At 45.5% G+C, this 17653-nt stretch overlaps 1 protein-coding gene across 1 annotated transcript in view; it reads right to left on the minus strand.

Annotated features, from left to right (window-relative positions):
• Positions 1-17653, minus strand: part of yip2 (yippee interacting protein 2) — an 88092-nt gene that overhangs the window by 12536 nt on the left and 57903 nt on the right. The window contains exons 8-9 of the mRNA XM_050167746.3: positions 7074-7171; positions 5057-5211 (exon numbers count right to left, since the gene is read on the minus strand). Coding sequence (XP_050023703.2) covers positions 5057-5211; positions 7074-7171 — 253 coding nt within the window. The remainder of the gene's footprint in view (positions 1-5056; positions 5212-7073; positions 7172-17653) is intronic.

Below are 17653 nucleotides of genomic sequence, written 5' to 3' on the forward strand. Positions count from 1 at the left end.
CTAACATCCCTAATGCTGTTATCGAAAATGTGCTTCTTAAGGAGTAGCATTACATCCTGTATGGAAAGGCCGGGCCTGAAGCCGACCATGTTGTGCGGGAACAGTTCGTTGCGTTCTATCTAATCCGATATACTGTGGAGGATCGCATTCTCCGCTACCTTGCCTACGCAAGAGGTTAGCGATATCGGCCTTAGGTTTGTCAAGGTTTAGGGGCTTACCTGGTTTCGCGATAAGCATAACCGAGGCCGCTTTCCACTCGTCCGGGACACACCCATTCTCCCAAGTCTTGTTGACCTCTTTCGTTAGCAGCTCAATTGATCTATCATTCAGGTTCCTTAGCAGTCTGTTTGAGATGCCGTCCGGATCTGAGGCTGACCTGCTATTTAAGTTGTGAAGTACTGCTCTGATTTCGGACTTCGTGAAGGGGTCATCGAGCTCCTTTACCGTGTCACATTCGATGTTGGGATATTCCTCCGAATGTGCTGTGCCTAGCGGGAGATATCTATTGGTTACCTCGTCTAAGAGCGTTTGTTCGGTTCCACCTCCTTGTTTGTGCCTGTGAATGAGGCGGCACAATGTCTGTCTTTGATTGCTTTTGGTTTGCGTGTCATCTAGCATGTGTTTAAGGAGATTCCATTTTCCACCTGTGCGCATGTGCCCATCGACTGCTAAACAGATTTCATCCCATTGTAGCCTAGCTAACTCGGTGCAGTACTGTTCAATCTCCCTGTTAAGTGTGGCAACCCTCTTTCGCAACCTCCGGTTAAGCCTTTGTGTTTTCCATCGCCTCAAAATAGAGGCTTTAGCTTCCAGGAGATGTGCGAGGTGCGGGTCCATCCTGGAAGCCTCGAGCTCGGTTTGAATAGTTTTTGTAGCCTTTTCAACAAATGCTCTGAGTGTCTCGGCGAGTTCGCTGAAGCTGGCGTATTCGTCCATGTCCTCCTTTCTGAGCTTACAGAAAGCATCCCAGTCCGTCACTTTAAATTCCCTGGCCTGGGGGGCTCTGACCTGAAGGGTAACACTAATGATGAAGTGATCGCTGCCCAGGTTTTCTTGCTTGTTATCCCATGTTGTTTGCTCTACATTTCTGATAAGGGTGAGATCGGGGGTTGTGTCTCTAGCCACTGACGTGCCCAGTCTCGTGGGGAAACAGGGATCGGTGATGACTGTTAGCGCTAGGTCATCGACGGCCCGCACTAGATTTGTGCCCTTAGCCGTCTGCCTGATGTACCCCCATGCGTTGTGCGGGAAGTTGAAGTCTCCCGCGATTACTAACGGTGACTCCCTAGCGAGCGAAGCTGCCTTCATAAACAGGGAGTGGAAAGACTGTCTCTGATCAGATGGTGGGCTGTAAACATTGAGGATGAACATGCTTTGTTTAAGCCAGCTGTTGGGGATAACCTCAACCAGAAGCGCCTCCATTCTGCCGCGACCTGGCTGAATGTCATGTTCAACGTATGCGAGCTTTTTGCTCACTAGCGTAGCTATACCTCTCTTGGACTCCCCCCTTGCCGCCACCGATTTGTAGCCTGCGAGGGTGGGTGTAACACACAGTGTCTCCTGTAGCAAAATTACTTGCGGCCTTTTGGCCTCAGCTGTGATGTACTGTTGCATTGAAGTCTTGCGCCTTTGAAAGCTAGCACAATTCCACTGCCAAATTACTAGATCCTTTTGAGTGCCCGCCATTTTGCTAGTTTAGATTTTAATGACCCTTCGGGGCCGTCCCAGTACCGTCGTTAGCTGTAGCTTGTCTACGAACCTTTGAATTGGCCTTTATTGCCATCTTGTTTTCAACTGCTACTACTTTATTCTCTATAGCTCCTACTTTACTCTCAAGTGCTTCCATGCGCTGCGCGAGCTGGTTAATGCTTGCCTGATTTTCTTTGGAAATCCTAAGTAACTCTTGGAGCATTTTGTTCTGCGAGCTTTCCGCCCCGGCCATCTCCGACTCACTCATCTCCGAGTCGTCCTCAAGTGGAGGGGGGGCCTTACGCTTGGCTTTGCTGACCTCGACTTTGGGTTCCTGCGTGCTTTTCTGCACGGCATTATCCGCTGCTTTCGCACCCTCGACCCTCCTTTGAATGGCCTGCGCAAATTTCTGCTTGCATAGCTCTTCTTTGAGACTAGCAATCTCCTGATGTAGTAGTTGAATTTCACGCTGTGCACTATGCTCTGGCGATACCGACCGCGTTACCTTTCTGGGTTTGGGCGTCTTCGCCACTCGATCCGCCCAGGTGAGCTCCTCCTGGAATCTCGTTCGAATGAGAGCGGCTCCGCTTGGCGTCGTGCCACCGCGTAGATGGCGTCCTGGAGTGACCTTTTTCGAGGGTGCTGGCGACGCTGGTACATACGCTGGAGTCACGTGACTGCAATCCTCGGGCCACCTGCGTCTTCTCGGCACGCCGGTGGCGTTGGCGTCTTCTCCTTCTGACGATGTAGGGGACTTGAAATCTGTGTTTGCATACTTTGTCCGCAGTGGGGTGTGGACCTTTGCATAGCGAACACTTTGGATTGCACTGATGATCGTCCGCTGGTGATTTCTGTCCGCACGTGCGGCACCACTTTCTGTTTAGATTAGGGCAAATGTCGGCACGATGTCCTAAACCTCCGCAGCGGTAACAAACCTCCATGTGTCTCCTGTATAGCGTGCAGCGAAACATGCTCGTGCCGCAAGACACATAACTGGGCACCTTTATACCCTTGAATAATACTACCACAGCCGTGGTGTTCTTGATTCTTTTGGCCTCGATGGCTCCTGGGTTGCGGCGGTTCACGATTCTTGCTCAGAGTTGAGCCTCGTTGACATCCACGTCGACACCCCGTATTACTCCTTTACACGTGTCATCGGGGGGAGCCGGGTACACAGAGATCCGGTACGTGTTTTCGCCTAGCCGGACTTGCTGCGCCTTTATGTAGGCGCACGCATTTTTCTCGTAAAGAGTACACAACACATAGATGTTTTGGGTACCGTTGGGGCAAATGGTGTCCACTTCAATTTCGGCCAGAGCCAGGGCCGCCGCCATGGCTAGGGCTTGCTCGAAACGTATTTGGCTAACCTTGGTCACGTTCAGGCTGTCCCTTGGCCTGATGATGATGCGATACGTGTCCCTCGGCAGTCGAGGGAGCCTTGAAGTGGCAACGATGCGCTGGTACATGCTCTGTGGGGTGGCAGTGCGGCCTCCATCCTTTCACTCGCCACGTCTTGGGTTGCCTTCGCGGGTAGTAGTCGCCGCTCTCATCCCCTTGCCGTTCTTGCGGCCATATGCTGTCATCCAGCCGGGGCTGCTTGCTTCTTCTTGAGAGATGTCTTCTCCTTCCACGATCTCCATCCTGCGCTCCATCTTCGCCCGTGGTCGCAGGGCTAGGCCCAGGCCTACCCGCGCTGCCTCGCTGAGGCTAGGCCTAGCCACCGCACTAGGGTTGGCTGTGCCGCGGCGCAGTTGGAACTTCAAACACTCGTAAAACGTCAAAAAAGTCACCCACTGCGAAACGTCCAGTACCGGTGAAGTCCTCACAACTTGCTGCGTCGATTAGCGCATAATTTACTTGGTTTCGAGGAAGGAAACCAACCGAAATCATTGAAAAAACCAGAAGCCGAAATCATCGCATCCGCACTAGTCAGCTTCTTCGTCTTCTTCCTCGCAAAATGCAGTGGCACATTTTTTACCCACACAGTGTGGGCTTCTCACCTGTGCTCTTGGGACAAAGGAACGACAACACAGTAGTGAAAACAATCACAAGGGCATTAATTGCACCTTTCATAAACCAATGCCTGCTAGCCGAGTTGCTATCCACAAAACATGCCGAGTGGGTGCGTGACAAATCGTGGAAGTCTGATTCACCACGACCGGATAACTAGCGAATATGTTTGCCCCATGCTGGACACCAATGCCTGGTTGTTTGCGCGTACGGTCACGCGAACGGTGGCGCATTTGAACGATCGTGTTCATCCATTCCAGGGTAGGCCTCGCGAGACGGTCTCGCAGAAGCATGGATCAGTGTACGCGCAGAACGTCCGCGCCGCTTGCTGATCCCGAGCCAAAGAGGAAGAGCCTTCTCCTTTTTGCAGCCAAGTCACCCTGCTGTTAGGTGGCATTAGCAGACCAACACTTGCGCGATCTCTCGTACTACCCTGCAAGCATACCGACCGCTGCAGTAAAGCCAGGCAGCGAAGCCGGATTACAGGAGAGAGGAGCAGGTCGCTATGCGAGAAAACAACATATCAGGGGACGCGTGAGAGTCACGCCTCCCCACAGCAGTCGCGATCGTGTTCACGAAGTGAAACGATGAAAAGACGGTGGAAAGTGATATGCGAGTGCAATGGCGATTGCATGCTGGCATCAGTGGGAAGTGGTCAAATGTGCCAACAGTGCTGGCACCCACTTATGGCACAATTAGTCGATGGCACTTTTGTATCTCACACTTCAGAACAGGGGTCCGTACAAAAGCACCCATGTGCACTGCGACTCACCACAGGTCTTCATTGTCACAAAGGCAGCACCACTTGTTAGCATTCATATTTTTTAGATCGTAAGCATAGAATAAAGTACAAATGCTTATATAATACAAAGACTTCAATTTTTCGAGGATACATATGGTGCACTTAATAACACCCGACATAGATACAATAATCAGAGTGCATTCAGATGTACAGTACACAGTACCAAGGCTTCCTTGCAAGATGGTGGCACTTATAGTGTTTTTGCGACTTTCTGTGCCTACTTAAAATTACAATTCCTACTTAAATCGCAAACCGCACGTTTGATTTTATCACTATAAATTGCCATGTTCATTTTCACCAATATCTCACGACACGATCTGGGTGGTTGTCAGCCCTATTAACATTTCACTATGGGAACACTGGAATTTATTGCTACACTGCAGTGTGCCAACAGAGTAGAGAGAGGCATGTCTCGCTACAAAGGCATCATTACACATACGAGGCTTTTCTTGATTGACTGGTGACTGAACTGACGATGAGTTGCATGACTCATCGACCTCAAAAATTTGCAGTGCACGTTCAACAGTGCTTCCTTGCTGTTCTTGGGGTACTTACCTCAACTCGTAGGTGATGTTAGCCAAAATGCGGGCACCACTAGCGCCCACGGGATGGCCAAGTGCAACGGCTCCCCCATTAACGTTGCTCTTCTCCGGGTCCATGCCCAGTTCTTTCTCGACGGCAAGAAATTGGGACGCGAATGCCTCGTTCACCTACCGTGAAAAAGAAAGTGAAAATTTAAAGCCTCTCCTGCTAGTAAATTATTGTCACCAAACTCCGTAAGCTTTTGGCCACTTTAATGGCAACTTTCCATTTTTGGAGCCTTAGCAACATTTTTAGTGACGTAGATATCGACCACATTTCTTGGGTAAAATTCCTGTGTGAAGTGTTAAGTGCAATGTCTTGCCCGTATTTTATCTCAAGGGGTATTTATGCACCCCTATATTTGCTGCTACTTCTAAAGGAATACTGAAGAGCTTACTAGTAGGCCACCTGGGATTATCAAAACTAAATTAAGATTAAATTCTCGAATTTTTATGTGCCAAAACCACAATATGGTTATGAGGCATGCTATAGTGGGGGAGTGCAAATCAATCTTGAGGAGCTGGGATTCTTTAAAGCATCAATACTGGCTTTCTAGGCAAAGCACATTTTGAAATTTGATACCCTCTATAACATCGGCGGTTGTTTTCCCTTTCCACATCCCAACCATTGACTCACCACTGCAGGAGGCAATCTAAAGGTACAGTTAAAAAAACGATAAGTAAGACATCTAGGTCCTGCTTAGCATAAAGAAAAGAAAGAATACTGAAAAAAACAAATGTTTTGGTCTGCAACCTTGTGACCTTGCCGACAATAAAGTTACCGACACTGCTTTGATGCTATTCCTAACAAACACACCTACAGCAACATCTGATATGTGAAACAACAGGGAGTTTAAAATATAATGTGCCCAAGTGATTTTGCATACCCAATCCAAACTTCTTTTATATGCCTTTTGTGTTCCCAGCCAATAGCGTCCCCTAACGTTGGGTCCATTACCCCTAAAACATTTTAATATGTGGGTTCATATTGACACGTGTACTTGTTTGTCTTTATCGGGCGACACGTTTCACCGCCTAACAAATGTTATCGCACAGCGCAGGACGCGCCTGCATGCATCGGAAGTTTCTGGAATGTTGTCGATGCTTCCATCCGCTGTCTGTGACCAAACCTTGTGTAATCTGATTGCATGTGTGTGCGACGCGAATAATGTAGAACTTTGTGGAAGGCACGCGGGTCCCAGCGATTACTCTGGAACATTCGACGACTGATGTATAAAAGCCGACGCGCTTGACCCGCTGATCAGATTTTCGACCATTGCCGACTGTGTTTGCCGCTGTCGCCGTTCTTTGAGTGTAGCCTGTTTTTGAGGGCACAAGTTCGCCCAATAAAACGCTAGTTTCGTCTTTCCCAGTTTGGCTGCTTTCTTCAGCGTCACTACTATGTGACAATATGTTATAGCTACATCTGGGCTATGGAAGGAAGGTATTCCAGAGGGTTCTGCATTGTCTCTGACCAATACGGTTGCTGACCGATTACCTGGAATTGGTGGGAAGTGCCTAAACATCCAAATAAACAGATCCACCAGGAAAAAAAAACAACCTGTCTTTATTCTTTAAATGGCAAGAAAAGCACGCTAGTTTGATACTGTATACAGTAAAGAGGCTTTATATTTAGCAAAGTAGACGCCATACTTAGCCAACAAATGCTCATGCAAAAGAAAGCAGACAAACAAACTTCTATTAAATTAAATGTATGGTAATTGTCTGGTAACTAAAAAAACTAAATTTTGGAATTTTACGTGCCAGAACCACGATTAGGTTATGAGGGATGCCTTGCATTTCAGCCCCATCAAAATGTGGCCACTATGCCATCACGGTGGGTTTGTCTAGCAACAAAGTGGGTTTAGAAGCATTAATTTAAAGAGATTTTACCATCATCTCTTGCGATTCCTTCGTTTCAACGTGCACCATGGTTTTAATTCGACACTGCTTATTCGACAGAATTTCAAATGGCGTGTGCCACTACTCACGTCGATCAAATCCAAGTCCTGGAGCTTGACCCCGGTCTTTTCACATAGCTGCCGAATGGCTGGAACTGGCCCGATGCCCATGATAGTTGGGTCGACACCTGCAGTGAAGTGGTAATTTGGCCATGTGCGGGCTTCACACAGCCCACTCAAGTGTCTCGCGAGTTATCAGCATTGAATCTGTTAACAGGGACCTTTACAACACACAGTGATGTGCTGTTCATCTGTCATGAGGACTCGATGCAGCAAGTACGCAAGGTTTTCTGTTTTCAGGAATCCTGGAAATCATGTATGTCCTCCTGCTTGAGCAATAACTTGGCTTGCAATAATACCACAGACTCTCAATTATAGGAGTGTCATTTTTTACTTTTCATTTTTTGCATCAAACTAAGGTCGTCGTCCTTGAAACTATAGAAAAGAATACTGCTAACCCCCGGAGTGTCTTAAACAATTAACTATATAAGTTTTTCCATGAATCAGTTTTGGTTTTGTGTTCCCGTGATGCAGAAGGTGGTCACATGGGAGCAAAGCATTGTGATGTTTTGCCACACGCTCCGACTCATTCGGTCACCTGTTATGCTGCTAAATCGAGACAGAAAAATTTATTTAGGGTTCTCCGAGGCCTGCCCGCATTTTCTTCTGGGGTTTACATGTTGAGGACCTTTATGCAAAGCAATAAATGAAAAGTTGAAAATATTATGTTCAAGAGTGCCAATTCAGGCTAGTCGGTTGGTCAGATATTGTAATGTGGTGTTTGCCTCTGTTTCACGGGGCCTGCGCCATTCGCAAATACTGCAAACAGCGAGCACTTGAGATTTGGTAAGTGTAAAGCATCAGAAAGGTTCTGCATATGTTAGCACACCACCTGTTTTACTGCACGACAAGGAGATTCTATATCTCGACAAATATAATCTGTTTGAATCTTTATGCACATTGTCACCCACCACACTTTTTTTACCATGGTCACCTTTACTTGTGTTCTTTTTTTTTTTTGTTTACAAGTGTTGTCCTTTACCATTACCTTGCCTTAAATTTTTTCACTTTTTTTTCACAAGTGCATTCAGTTTGCCTGCACAATGCAGTTTGTGAATGCTGCTGGCTGGCTGTAGCTCTTGCCTCATTTGGTGCCTGATGACTAGCTGCTTTTGTTGACCTTCGCTGTTTCCTGCCTTTTCTGTTCCTTCGAATAAAACCACTAGTTGGTAGCCAGTGCATGTGTTGTTGTCTTCCACAAGTCCTGTTTGTCTGTGCTTTTTGGTTAATATGGCAGTATTATGTGAGCAATCTTTTAAGCTGAACACTGCTACGCAATCATTGGTAAGTCGAAACAGGTTAGTTTCACAAACATTAATCCCCACTTCTCTAAAGAACCAACAACAGTACGTCTACCTGTTGCATCTCTACAAAGGCTAATAACCCTGCTTTTTTTTGGGGCACAGGTATGCTGGCGAGCGATGAACACAAAATGGGAAATGTTTATACAGCAAATTTCAGCCAGGCAAAAGAAAGTACAACTGGGTAGTAATAGTGGTAGTCCTGACAACGTGGTCATCGGTCTCTTGATGCTGCTGCCGGAAAGGAGCCCCTTGTATGGCGAGTCACTGTAGCTTCTTCGACTGGCAATGGTGAACAACTATGCCGAGTGTTTCCTTTTTCTTTTGTCGTTAACAGAATTTTTGAAAATCACCCACGCCATTCAGCAAAATTCTACTTCTTCAGCTAGATTACTCTCAGAGGCAGACATTATGTGCACAAGAAATCAAAATGAATACTTGACAAATAACAAAGTATCATTAATTAACTTTTAAACTAATTACTTCACGGCACATATTGCAATTTTTTAAATTTTAGCCACCGATTCATTCATATCCACTTGGAGCGAATTTCAAGGATGACACCAGTTTCGAGATATGCGTTCCCAAAGTTTATGATGAAATGCATTGGTGTTCCAGTAATTTTTGAGCTTCAATGTTAAAAACACATTTCAGTAACAACAGTGCATTTTTACTTAAAGTTTGACAGTGCTTATCTCAATAGTGGCACTAGTTTCAATTTTGTTCTAAGTAGAGATGCCTTGTGAAATCACTAGCTTCAGTTCGTGTATTGTAATATGTGCCCTTAAATGGATTAGTTTAAAAGATTATTAGTGAATTTGAGTTAATTAGTCGATTATGCATTTTGCCTTCTAGTACAAGTAATGTCCGCCTCTTCCAGTTTTTCAACTCAACGAGTAGATTTGTGCTGTATACCACAGGTGGTTTTTAGAAATTCTGTACATACACACAAAAAAGCAGCTAATTTAATTCAGTCTGTTTCATACATAGCAGGCAACACTGTAAACACTTTCTTCGATGCTCACATTCATGACCAAAAAATACCTAATACGTCACATATGAAAGAAACGTACATGTATGCATCATTTTGGTGTTGAAATAAGTTCGACATAACAATGTTATAAATTTATGTTGCAAAATATCACAAATTTATCACACGGAAGGCGTTGCAGATCTGAACATATTTACCCTGGAATGAACAAAGTAAAAGATTTCTTTGACCAGTGGCTTGCGTGTAACCGAACCACAGTACTTTGGATACTGGAAGTACAGTGCTGTACAAAAAAATATGCATTGTGGCATTACAAGACCACCAGGACAAGAAAGAGTGTCCTGGTAATTATATTAGTATGTAATGTAATGACATCCACAAGCTGAAATTGCAATATATAAAGTAGCCATTCTATGGAAAGCATCTAAGATAAAAAGCAAATGCAGTGTGAAATGCATGCTGCGAGACTTCTATTACCGCATTACTTATCTAGCTTCCACAGTGCTCCCTGTTAAAGGGCCTGTCACCAGGCACGATAGCAAATTTTGGTTATACACTGGAAGTTGTTACGCGACCTCTACCAGAATAATTTTTCCAGTTAGTGCATTATTAACAGAGACAGAAATATTTGAAGTGCCACGAACGCATGAATTCAGGAGGCATGCGTCACTGCCGATATAATACTCTCTCCACTTGCCAAGTCTAGCCTCTTTGCCTGCATTCTCCTATACCGGAAGCGGAGGTTCGTGTGACGAATTCTTCACGGGCCCCACTTCTTTTTTTCCTTGCTCGTTTCTTTCGTTTTTTTTTTTTACTTGCTCGCACGCGAGACCATCACTGGTCTTACGTATGAGCAGTTGTGTTTGCATTGTTTTGCGCAGTGGAAAATTTCGCATGCTCTGCATGAGAATACTTGATTAGAGGTATAAGTCAGTGTCACAATCACGAGCACTGACACAGGTGCGAAAGGATGAAAGAGCATGATCACAGTGCTGGAACTCAGTAGAAGATGACATAGTTTCGTTCTCTGCACAGGCAACTTCAGGAGATAGGAACCAGCAGACGAAAGGGAAATACATCTCTCTTGCCACAGCACAAAGTAAAACAAAGACATGCAGACATTCGGTTTGTATGTTTCATTATTTCTGTAAACTTTAAATCATCTGTTGAAGCAAGTGATGTTGCCTTGAATAACTCTCCAAGTCACAGGTCACTACGAGTGACACCACAGTGCAAGCACGTGTACATAGATGCACGTGCACGACCGACGTCGACTCTCGCCCATGAGGAAAAGGGCAAACAGAGTTTGGTTTGAAACAGAAGCTCTCTCTGCGGCGCACAGGGATTTCATACTTAGCAGACACGATTGTTAGCGCACATGGTATGCACTGCGCTTGTCAGCTCAAAATGGCCAGAGCTGGTGAGGGTCCCTTTGAAGGGACACTAAAGGTTACTATGAAGTCACGTTAAAGTGATAAAGCAATGCTCTAGAATGTCTAAGGCGTCAATATAATCGCGAACAGAGCTTTAGTAACCGAGAAATTGAGGTAAATGCATGACACGATTTGAGACCCCCCAGCAACATTCCGGTACTAGCCCGATGACGAAGGCACTCTTCATATATTTATGTCACTAGTACCCAACTACTCGTATTAAAAAGATCATTTTATTAGGTTATAAGACGGGAAAAAATGCTACTTGTCTACTTCTGTTCGATTCTAAGAAAAACTAACATCTTGACATTACCCTTCAGTAGTATGGGTGGTCGAACGGTTTCGTTTTTGCTCGACTTGGAGTTTCAGTTGTTTCGTTGCGTCGTGCTGCGTTGGTTCTGCTGGCTAGCGAAACTTGCAGTTGGAACAAGCAGTGAGAATGCCCCGTCCATGTGATGTCGTGGGATGCGTGAACGTTCCGCGGAACTTGGCCAAGGGCAGTTGCAGCGGCGAATCCAACGTTACTTATCACTGTGTGCCAATGAGTGAACCTCCGTTTGAAATGGTTAAGTGCCGTACCTCTGCCATAGCGCGTTGCCAAAGAGCCGAAAAATCACATAGTGTGCTCACTGCACTTTCGTCCAGAGGATTAAGAGTTCAACGCCGACTTACTGAAGTCATGTGGAGTGCCTTTCAAGCAACGCTTTCCCGTAGCGCTGTTCCGTCGGTCTTGCCTGCATTCTCCGAAGCGCAAAAACACTTTCAGGTTGAAGACGGGGCATTTGGTTTTCACGAAGGAAAAGCTACAAATGTGCGAATATGTACAGCCATGACATACAGTTGCCGTCATAGTAGTACGTAACAACGCCGGCAGCACAAGCCCTCAGCAGCAGGTCACATTCATAAGTGCTTAAATCGCTGAAGTCGAACCCTGCATCGCAAGCCAATGTGTCGTTGTCAGGGTCGTCCATTGCAACGAGCGTCAAAGTTGGCGCCATAAAATAAAGAACCAGCTTATCGTTGTGCACTTTCTCTTCCGCTAGCCACCATAGTTCCGCTTTCGCGCTGCTGTCGGCTCTGTCTTGGCTCTGTTTCTGGCCGCGCGTTTGCGTTTTGCGCATAAAAGCCGTAGCGCCATGGCGCCGTCTACGGGCGCTGTTTTATTCACCGACGGCGCAACGTCACTTTGAAACCATGACATCACCACTCCTCGATCGGAGGCCGGGCGATTTGAACTGCGTTAGATATACACGGATGCTTCAGAACACATTTTCTCTTAAAATAAGTCTCTTCTTCGCATGAAACAAGCGTTTCGAGGTTTCTGGGATAGTATTTCAACAGCCCACGTTGACTTAATATTAACCTTTAGTGTCCGTTTACGAAAGGGAGTACAGAACGTGCTAGCTGCATTGCCATGCATCTGATAATGACAGGCCCTCAACACTTGCAGGCACTACAATGCCTGTGTATCCCCGAGTGTATCTTGCATAATAAGTGTAGAGTGGTAACACAGTCAAAGCATAATAGTGCACACAGTGCCACAACAGCAGAGGCGAACGAGATGTTTGTGCACCATTCAACTGCCCTACACTATCAGTCAGAAACTCGTTTACCTCATTAATCCTGTTGAAGGTACAATAAGATGATTTCATTTCTATATTTACTTCTGAAAACTTGCTTCCAGTCTTTACACTCCACTGTGCAGATTTTAGGATCATTCTAGTACATGCTGTTCAAAAAGCATACTTGCATTGACAAAAATAAAATAAAATTGTATTTCTCGTGCTCCCTGATGATGTGCAACAACTGCCAATACTGGTGGCACCTATCATAATAGGTGCCATCAGAGCTTTGCAATGACTTCAGGGCGAATATATTATGTGGGCTTGCATTGCTAGCTGGCTAGCATCGCCCAACATAGAGGTGAATGAACTGACGCTTACGCAAAGTAAGTTATGCCTGTCTTGTGCCCACTGACCCGATCCTATGCCTGAAACTCTCATAACATAGACCCATCTTCATTCTGTCTTCACTGAACATGTTTCATTGGTGCTAACAATATTATTCCATTAGGGTGCACTCGCTCCAACGATTGACAGAGGTGGCACAACCGACTATGACTGGCGACCAAGAAGCGACTCGGCAAGTGAGCGGTCGACAAGTGAGCGGCAGGCAGGTAGGCAAATGTGGCCTAGCTGCCTGTCGCCACACCAAGCCATCCGCTCGCAACACCAAAGCCACGTCAGGTAATTGTACACATACTCCAACGTCCCACTTCAGTGCCGCTAATTGGTTTGGCAGCCTTGCGACTCCATCTGTACGACTGAAAAGTCAAGCGGCTGACCCAAGAAAGTCTCTTTTCGAAAATACACTATACTGATGGGTGATTTCAATGCCAAGGTAGGCAAGAAGCAGGCTGGAGACAAGGCAGTGGGGGAATACGGCATAGACACTAGGAATAGCAGGGGAGAGTTATTAGTAGAGTTTGCGGAACAGAATAATATGCGGATAATGAATACCTTCTTCCGCAAGCGGGATAGCCGAAAGTGGACGTGGAGGAGCCCGAACGGTGAGACTAGAAATGAAATAGACTTCATACTCTGCGCTAACCCTGGCATCATACAAGATGTGGACGTGTTCGGTAAGGTGCGCTGCAGTGACCACAGGATGGTAAGAACTCGAATTAGCCTAGACTTGAGGATGGAACGGAAGAAACTGGTACATAAGAAGCCGATCAATGAGTTAGCGGTAAGAGGGAAAATAGAGGAACTCCAGATCAAGCTACAGAACAGGTATTCGGCTTTAACTCAGGAAGAGGACCTTAGTGTTGAAGCAATGAACGACAATCTTGTGGGCATCATTAAGGAGTGTGCAATAGAAGTCGGCGGTAACTCTGTTAGACAGGATACCAGTAAGCTATCGCAGGAGACGAAAGATCTGATCAAGACACGCCAATGTATGAAAGCCTCTAACCCTACAGCTAGAATAGAACTGGCAGAACTTTCGAAGTTAATCAACAAGCGTAAAACAGCTGACATAAGTATAATATGGATAGAATTTAACAAGCTCTCAGGAACGGAGGAAGCCTAAAAGCAGAGAAGAAGAAACTAGGAATTGGCAAGAATCAGATGTATGCATTAAGAGACAAAGCCGGCAATATCATTACTAATATGGATGAGATAGTTCAAGTGGCTGAGGAGTTCTATAGAGATTTATACAGTACGAGTGGAAACCACGATGATAATGGAAGAGAGAATAGTCTAGAGGAATTCGAAATCCCACAAGTAACGCCGGAAGAAGTAAGGAAAGCCTCGGGAGCTATGCAAAGGGGGAAGGCAGCTGGGGAGGATCAGGTAGCAGCAGATTTGTTGAAGGACGGTGGGAAGATAGTTCTAGAAAAACTGGCCACCCTGTATACACAATGCCTCATAACCTCGAGCGTACCGGAATCTTGGAAGAACGCTAACATAATCCTAATCCATAAGAAAGGGGACACCAACGACTTGAAAAATTATAGACCGATCAGCTTACTGTCCGTTGCCTACAAAGTATTTACTAAGGTAATTGCAAATAGAATCAGGAACACCTTAGACTTCCGTCAACCAAAGGACCAGGCAGGATTCCGTAAAGGCTACTCAACAATAGATCATATCCACACTATCAATCAGGTGATAGAGAAATGTGCGGAATATAACCAACCATTATATATAGCTTTCATTGATTATGAGAAAGCGTTTGATTCAGTCGAAACCTCAGCAGTCATGGAGGCATTGCGGAATCAGGGTGTAGACGAGCCGTACGTAAATATACTGAAAGATATCTATAGCGGCTCCACAGTCACCGTAGTCCTCCATAAAGAAAGCAACAAAATCCCTATAAAGAAAGGCGTCAGGCAGGGAGATACGATCTCTCCGATGCTATTCACAGCATGTTTACAGGAGGTATTCAGAGACCTGGATTGGGAAGAATTGGGGATAAGAGTAAATGGAGAATACCTTAGTAACTTGCGCTTCGCTGATGATATTGCCTTGCTTAGTAACTCAGGGGACCAACTGCAATGCATGCTCACTGACCTGGAGAGGCAGAGCAGAAGGGTGGGACTAAAAATTAATCTGCAGAAAACTAAAGTAATGTTTAACAGTCTCGGAAGGGAACAGCAGTTTACGATAGGTAGCGAGGCACTGGAAGTGGTAAGGGAATACATCTACTTAGGACAGGTAGTGACTGCTGATCCGGATCATGAGAGTGAAATAATCAGAAGAATAAGAGTGGGCTGGGGTGCGTTTGGCAGGCATTCTGAGATCATGAACAGCAGGTTGCCATTATCCCTCAAGAGAAAAGTTTATAACAGCTGTGTCTTACCAGTACTCACGTACGGGGCAGAAACCTGGAGGCTTACGAAAAGGGTTCTACTTAAATTGAGGACGACGCAACGAGCTATGGAAAGAAGAATGATAGGTGTAACATTAAGGGATAAGAAAAGAGCAGATTGGGTGAGGGAACAAACGCGCGTTAATGACATCTTAGTTGAAATCAAGAAAAAGAAATGGGCATGGGCGGGACATGTAATGAGGAGGGAAGATAACCGATGGTCATTAAGGGTTACGGACTGGATTCCGAGGGAAGGGAAGCGTAGCAGGGGGCGACAGAAAGTTAGGTGGGCAGATGAGATTAGGAAGTTTCGAGGGTCAACATGGCCACAATTAGTACATGACCGGGGCAGTTGGAGAAGTATGGGAGAGGCCTTTGCCCTGCAGTGGGTGTAACCAGGCTGATGAGGATGATGACAGGCATATGAAGAAAAGGTGCTCCTTATTCCACTTTGCAGAACACTATTATGTTACGGCAGATCAGTTCTGCGGAAGCCCGCAAGGCGAGCAAAATCCATGAAAGGGAGAAATAGGCCTCCACCTGACTGTAGCATGAAGTTACAAAGGAAACCCATACAGGTTTCTCAGAAACTATCATTAAATTACACACTGGATGTGCCTGCTAGATGTGGCCAAGAAAAAAAATAACCGAGGGCTTTCCATGAACAGCGCTAACTCTACGTTGATAAGCTAGTGCTAATGCTAGTCGAGTTCTTTTTTTTTTTTTCATAGAGGACAAGCAAGTAACATTTCATTTTAATGAACTAACATTTATTACCTTACTTATACAGTAAGGTGCCAATGCAAAGATTGTGGAATACGTTGAGAAATGACTGACAACAGCGTATATGGTGATCTAGGTCTTGTTCGAACCTTCTTTAAAAAAAAAAAAAAAAAATGCCTGCGAAATATATATATGCAAAAAATCCACGTGGCAACATGTCCCTGCACCAGCAATATAGGTCTTCTCACACGTAAACGTTGTCATCAGTGTATTGTGCATATTACAAACATGCAAACCTGGGCTGCAGTCTTGTAACGGCTAGGAAAGCGAACCGTTAGAAGATCATGCTACTTGAATGAGTAAAGGCAAAACGCAAAAGACCCGGACTGAAGAAGGACATAAACGACAGGACCGGCGCTATTACTCATGCTACTTAGCTTTTGATAGGCACTGAAGATATGCGCCAAGGACGGCTGATGAGGCTCCAACGCGGCAAGAAAAAAGCACTGCCTCTCGTTCCCAGTGCCCCTATTTGATGAGGTTTACATAAGGATTGATGCTATTTTTGGTGTGAATTTTTATTATTATTATTTATTTTGCGGGCTTTCTCGTTAAAAAAAAGTCTTAACAAATTAAATTAAAAACTAAATTATGGGGCATTACGTGCTGAAACAACAATATGATTATGAGGCATGCTGTAGTGGGAGACTTCGGGTTAATTTTGACCCTATGGGGCTCTAACGTGCACCCAATGCACAGTACACAGTCGTTTTTGCATTCCGGCCTCATTGAAATGTGGTCACAGCGGCTGGGATTTGATCCCGCAACCTCAGGCTTAACGATAACAAGGTAAAAGGGGGAGCCAACGATTCGACAAGCTTTGAAAAAGACATGTCCACTTGTCGAAACATTGGCTCCCACTTTTACCTAGTTCTCGTTTTGCTCATTGTCTTGAATTTCCATCTCCCGCCTTCCCTGCATTTTCCCTGAACCTTGGGCTTAGCAGCGCAACAGCAAAATCACTCAGCCACCATGGTGGGTTCTTCACGAAGGCTAGGTTGTTTTAAATGCTATTATCAGTCATTTGTAAATGTCATCCACAACTTTTTCATTGACATCTTATTGATTAGTTACATTGCACCGATGCAGCTTGCACCTTCTTTTGCACAAGGTGCAAACTGCGTCAGCGCTCCGTCGACTACTCTGAGCAGAAAGGAAATGGCCTATCTGGAAAATTCTGGGTTGCGCTTGCAATGATTTCCACTCGTTTGAGCCGATATAAGTACCATGCTTTCCTGAAATAAAATTCGGCTGATAGTTAGCGCACATCCTGTCGTCTTTCTTGTCCGTGTCAATCCAGTGCTATTACTTCAATTGAGGCAGCCGAAGCCCCATTACTTTCGCTTGTTGCTTCGGCTTGTCTTTGTTGTCATTTGGAGTTATTGATTTGTGTTCTCAATGTTATTTATCTCATTGACACAGTAACCACATCATCTGGGTACGACTCCTTGTCACCAGCGCAGCAAAGAGTGGCGTTCTGCCCGGCAAGGGAACTGGGCATTCATTTCGGCATGCAACTCCGCAGTGGCCCTTGCCATTGTTCGATGGGAGTGGTCGAGCTCCCACGGCTGCACCTTTATTGGAACACGGCAAGCTTGTTTTCCGGTCTGATTGCACCGAAAATAATGCCAAGAAGAAGTTTCTGGGCACTCTTGGGGATGCTGCACGTAT

This window comes from Dermacentor andersoni, chromosome 11 (genome assembly GCF_023375885.2).
Source record: "Dermacentor andersoni chromosome 11, qqDerAnde1_hic_scaffold, whole genome shotgun sequence".
Classification (NCBI taxonomy): Eukaryota; Metazoa; Arthropoda; class Arachnida; order Ixodida; family Ixodidae; genus Dermacentor; species Dermacentor andersoni.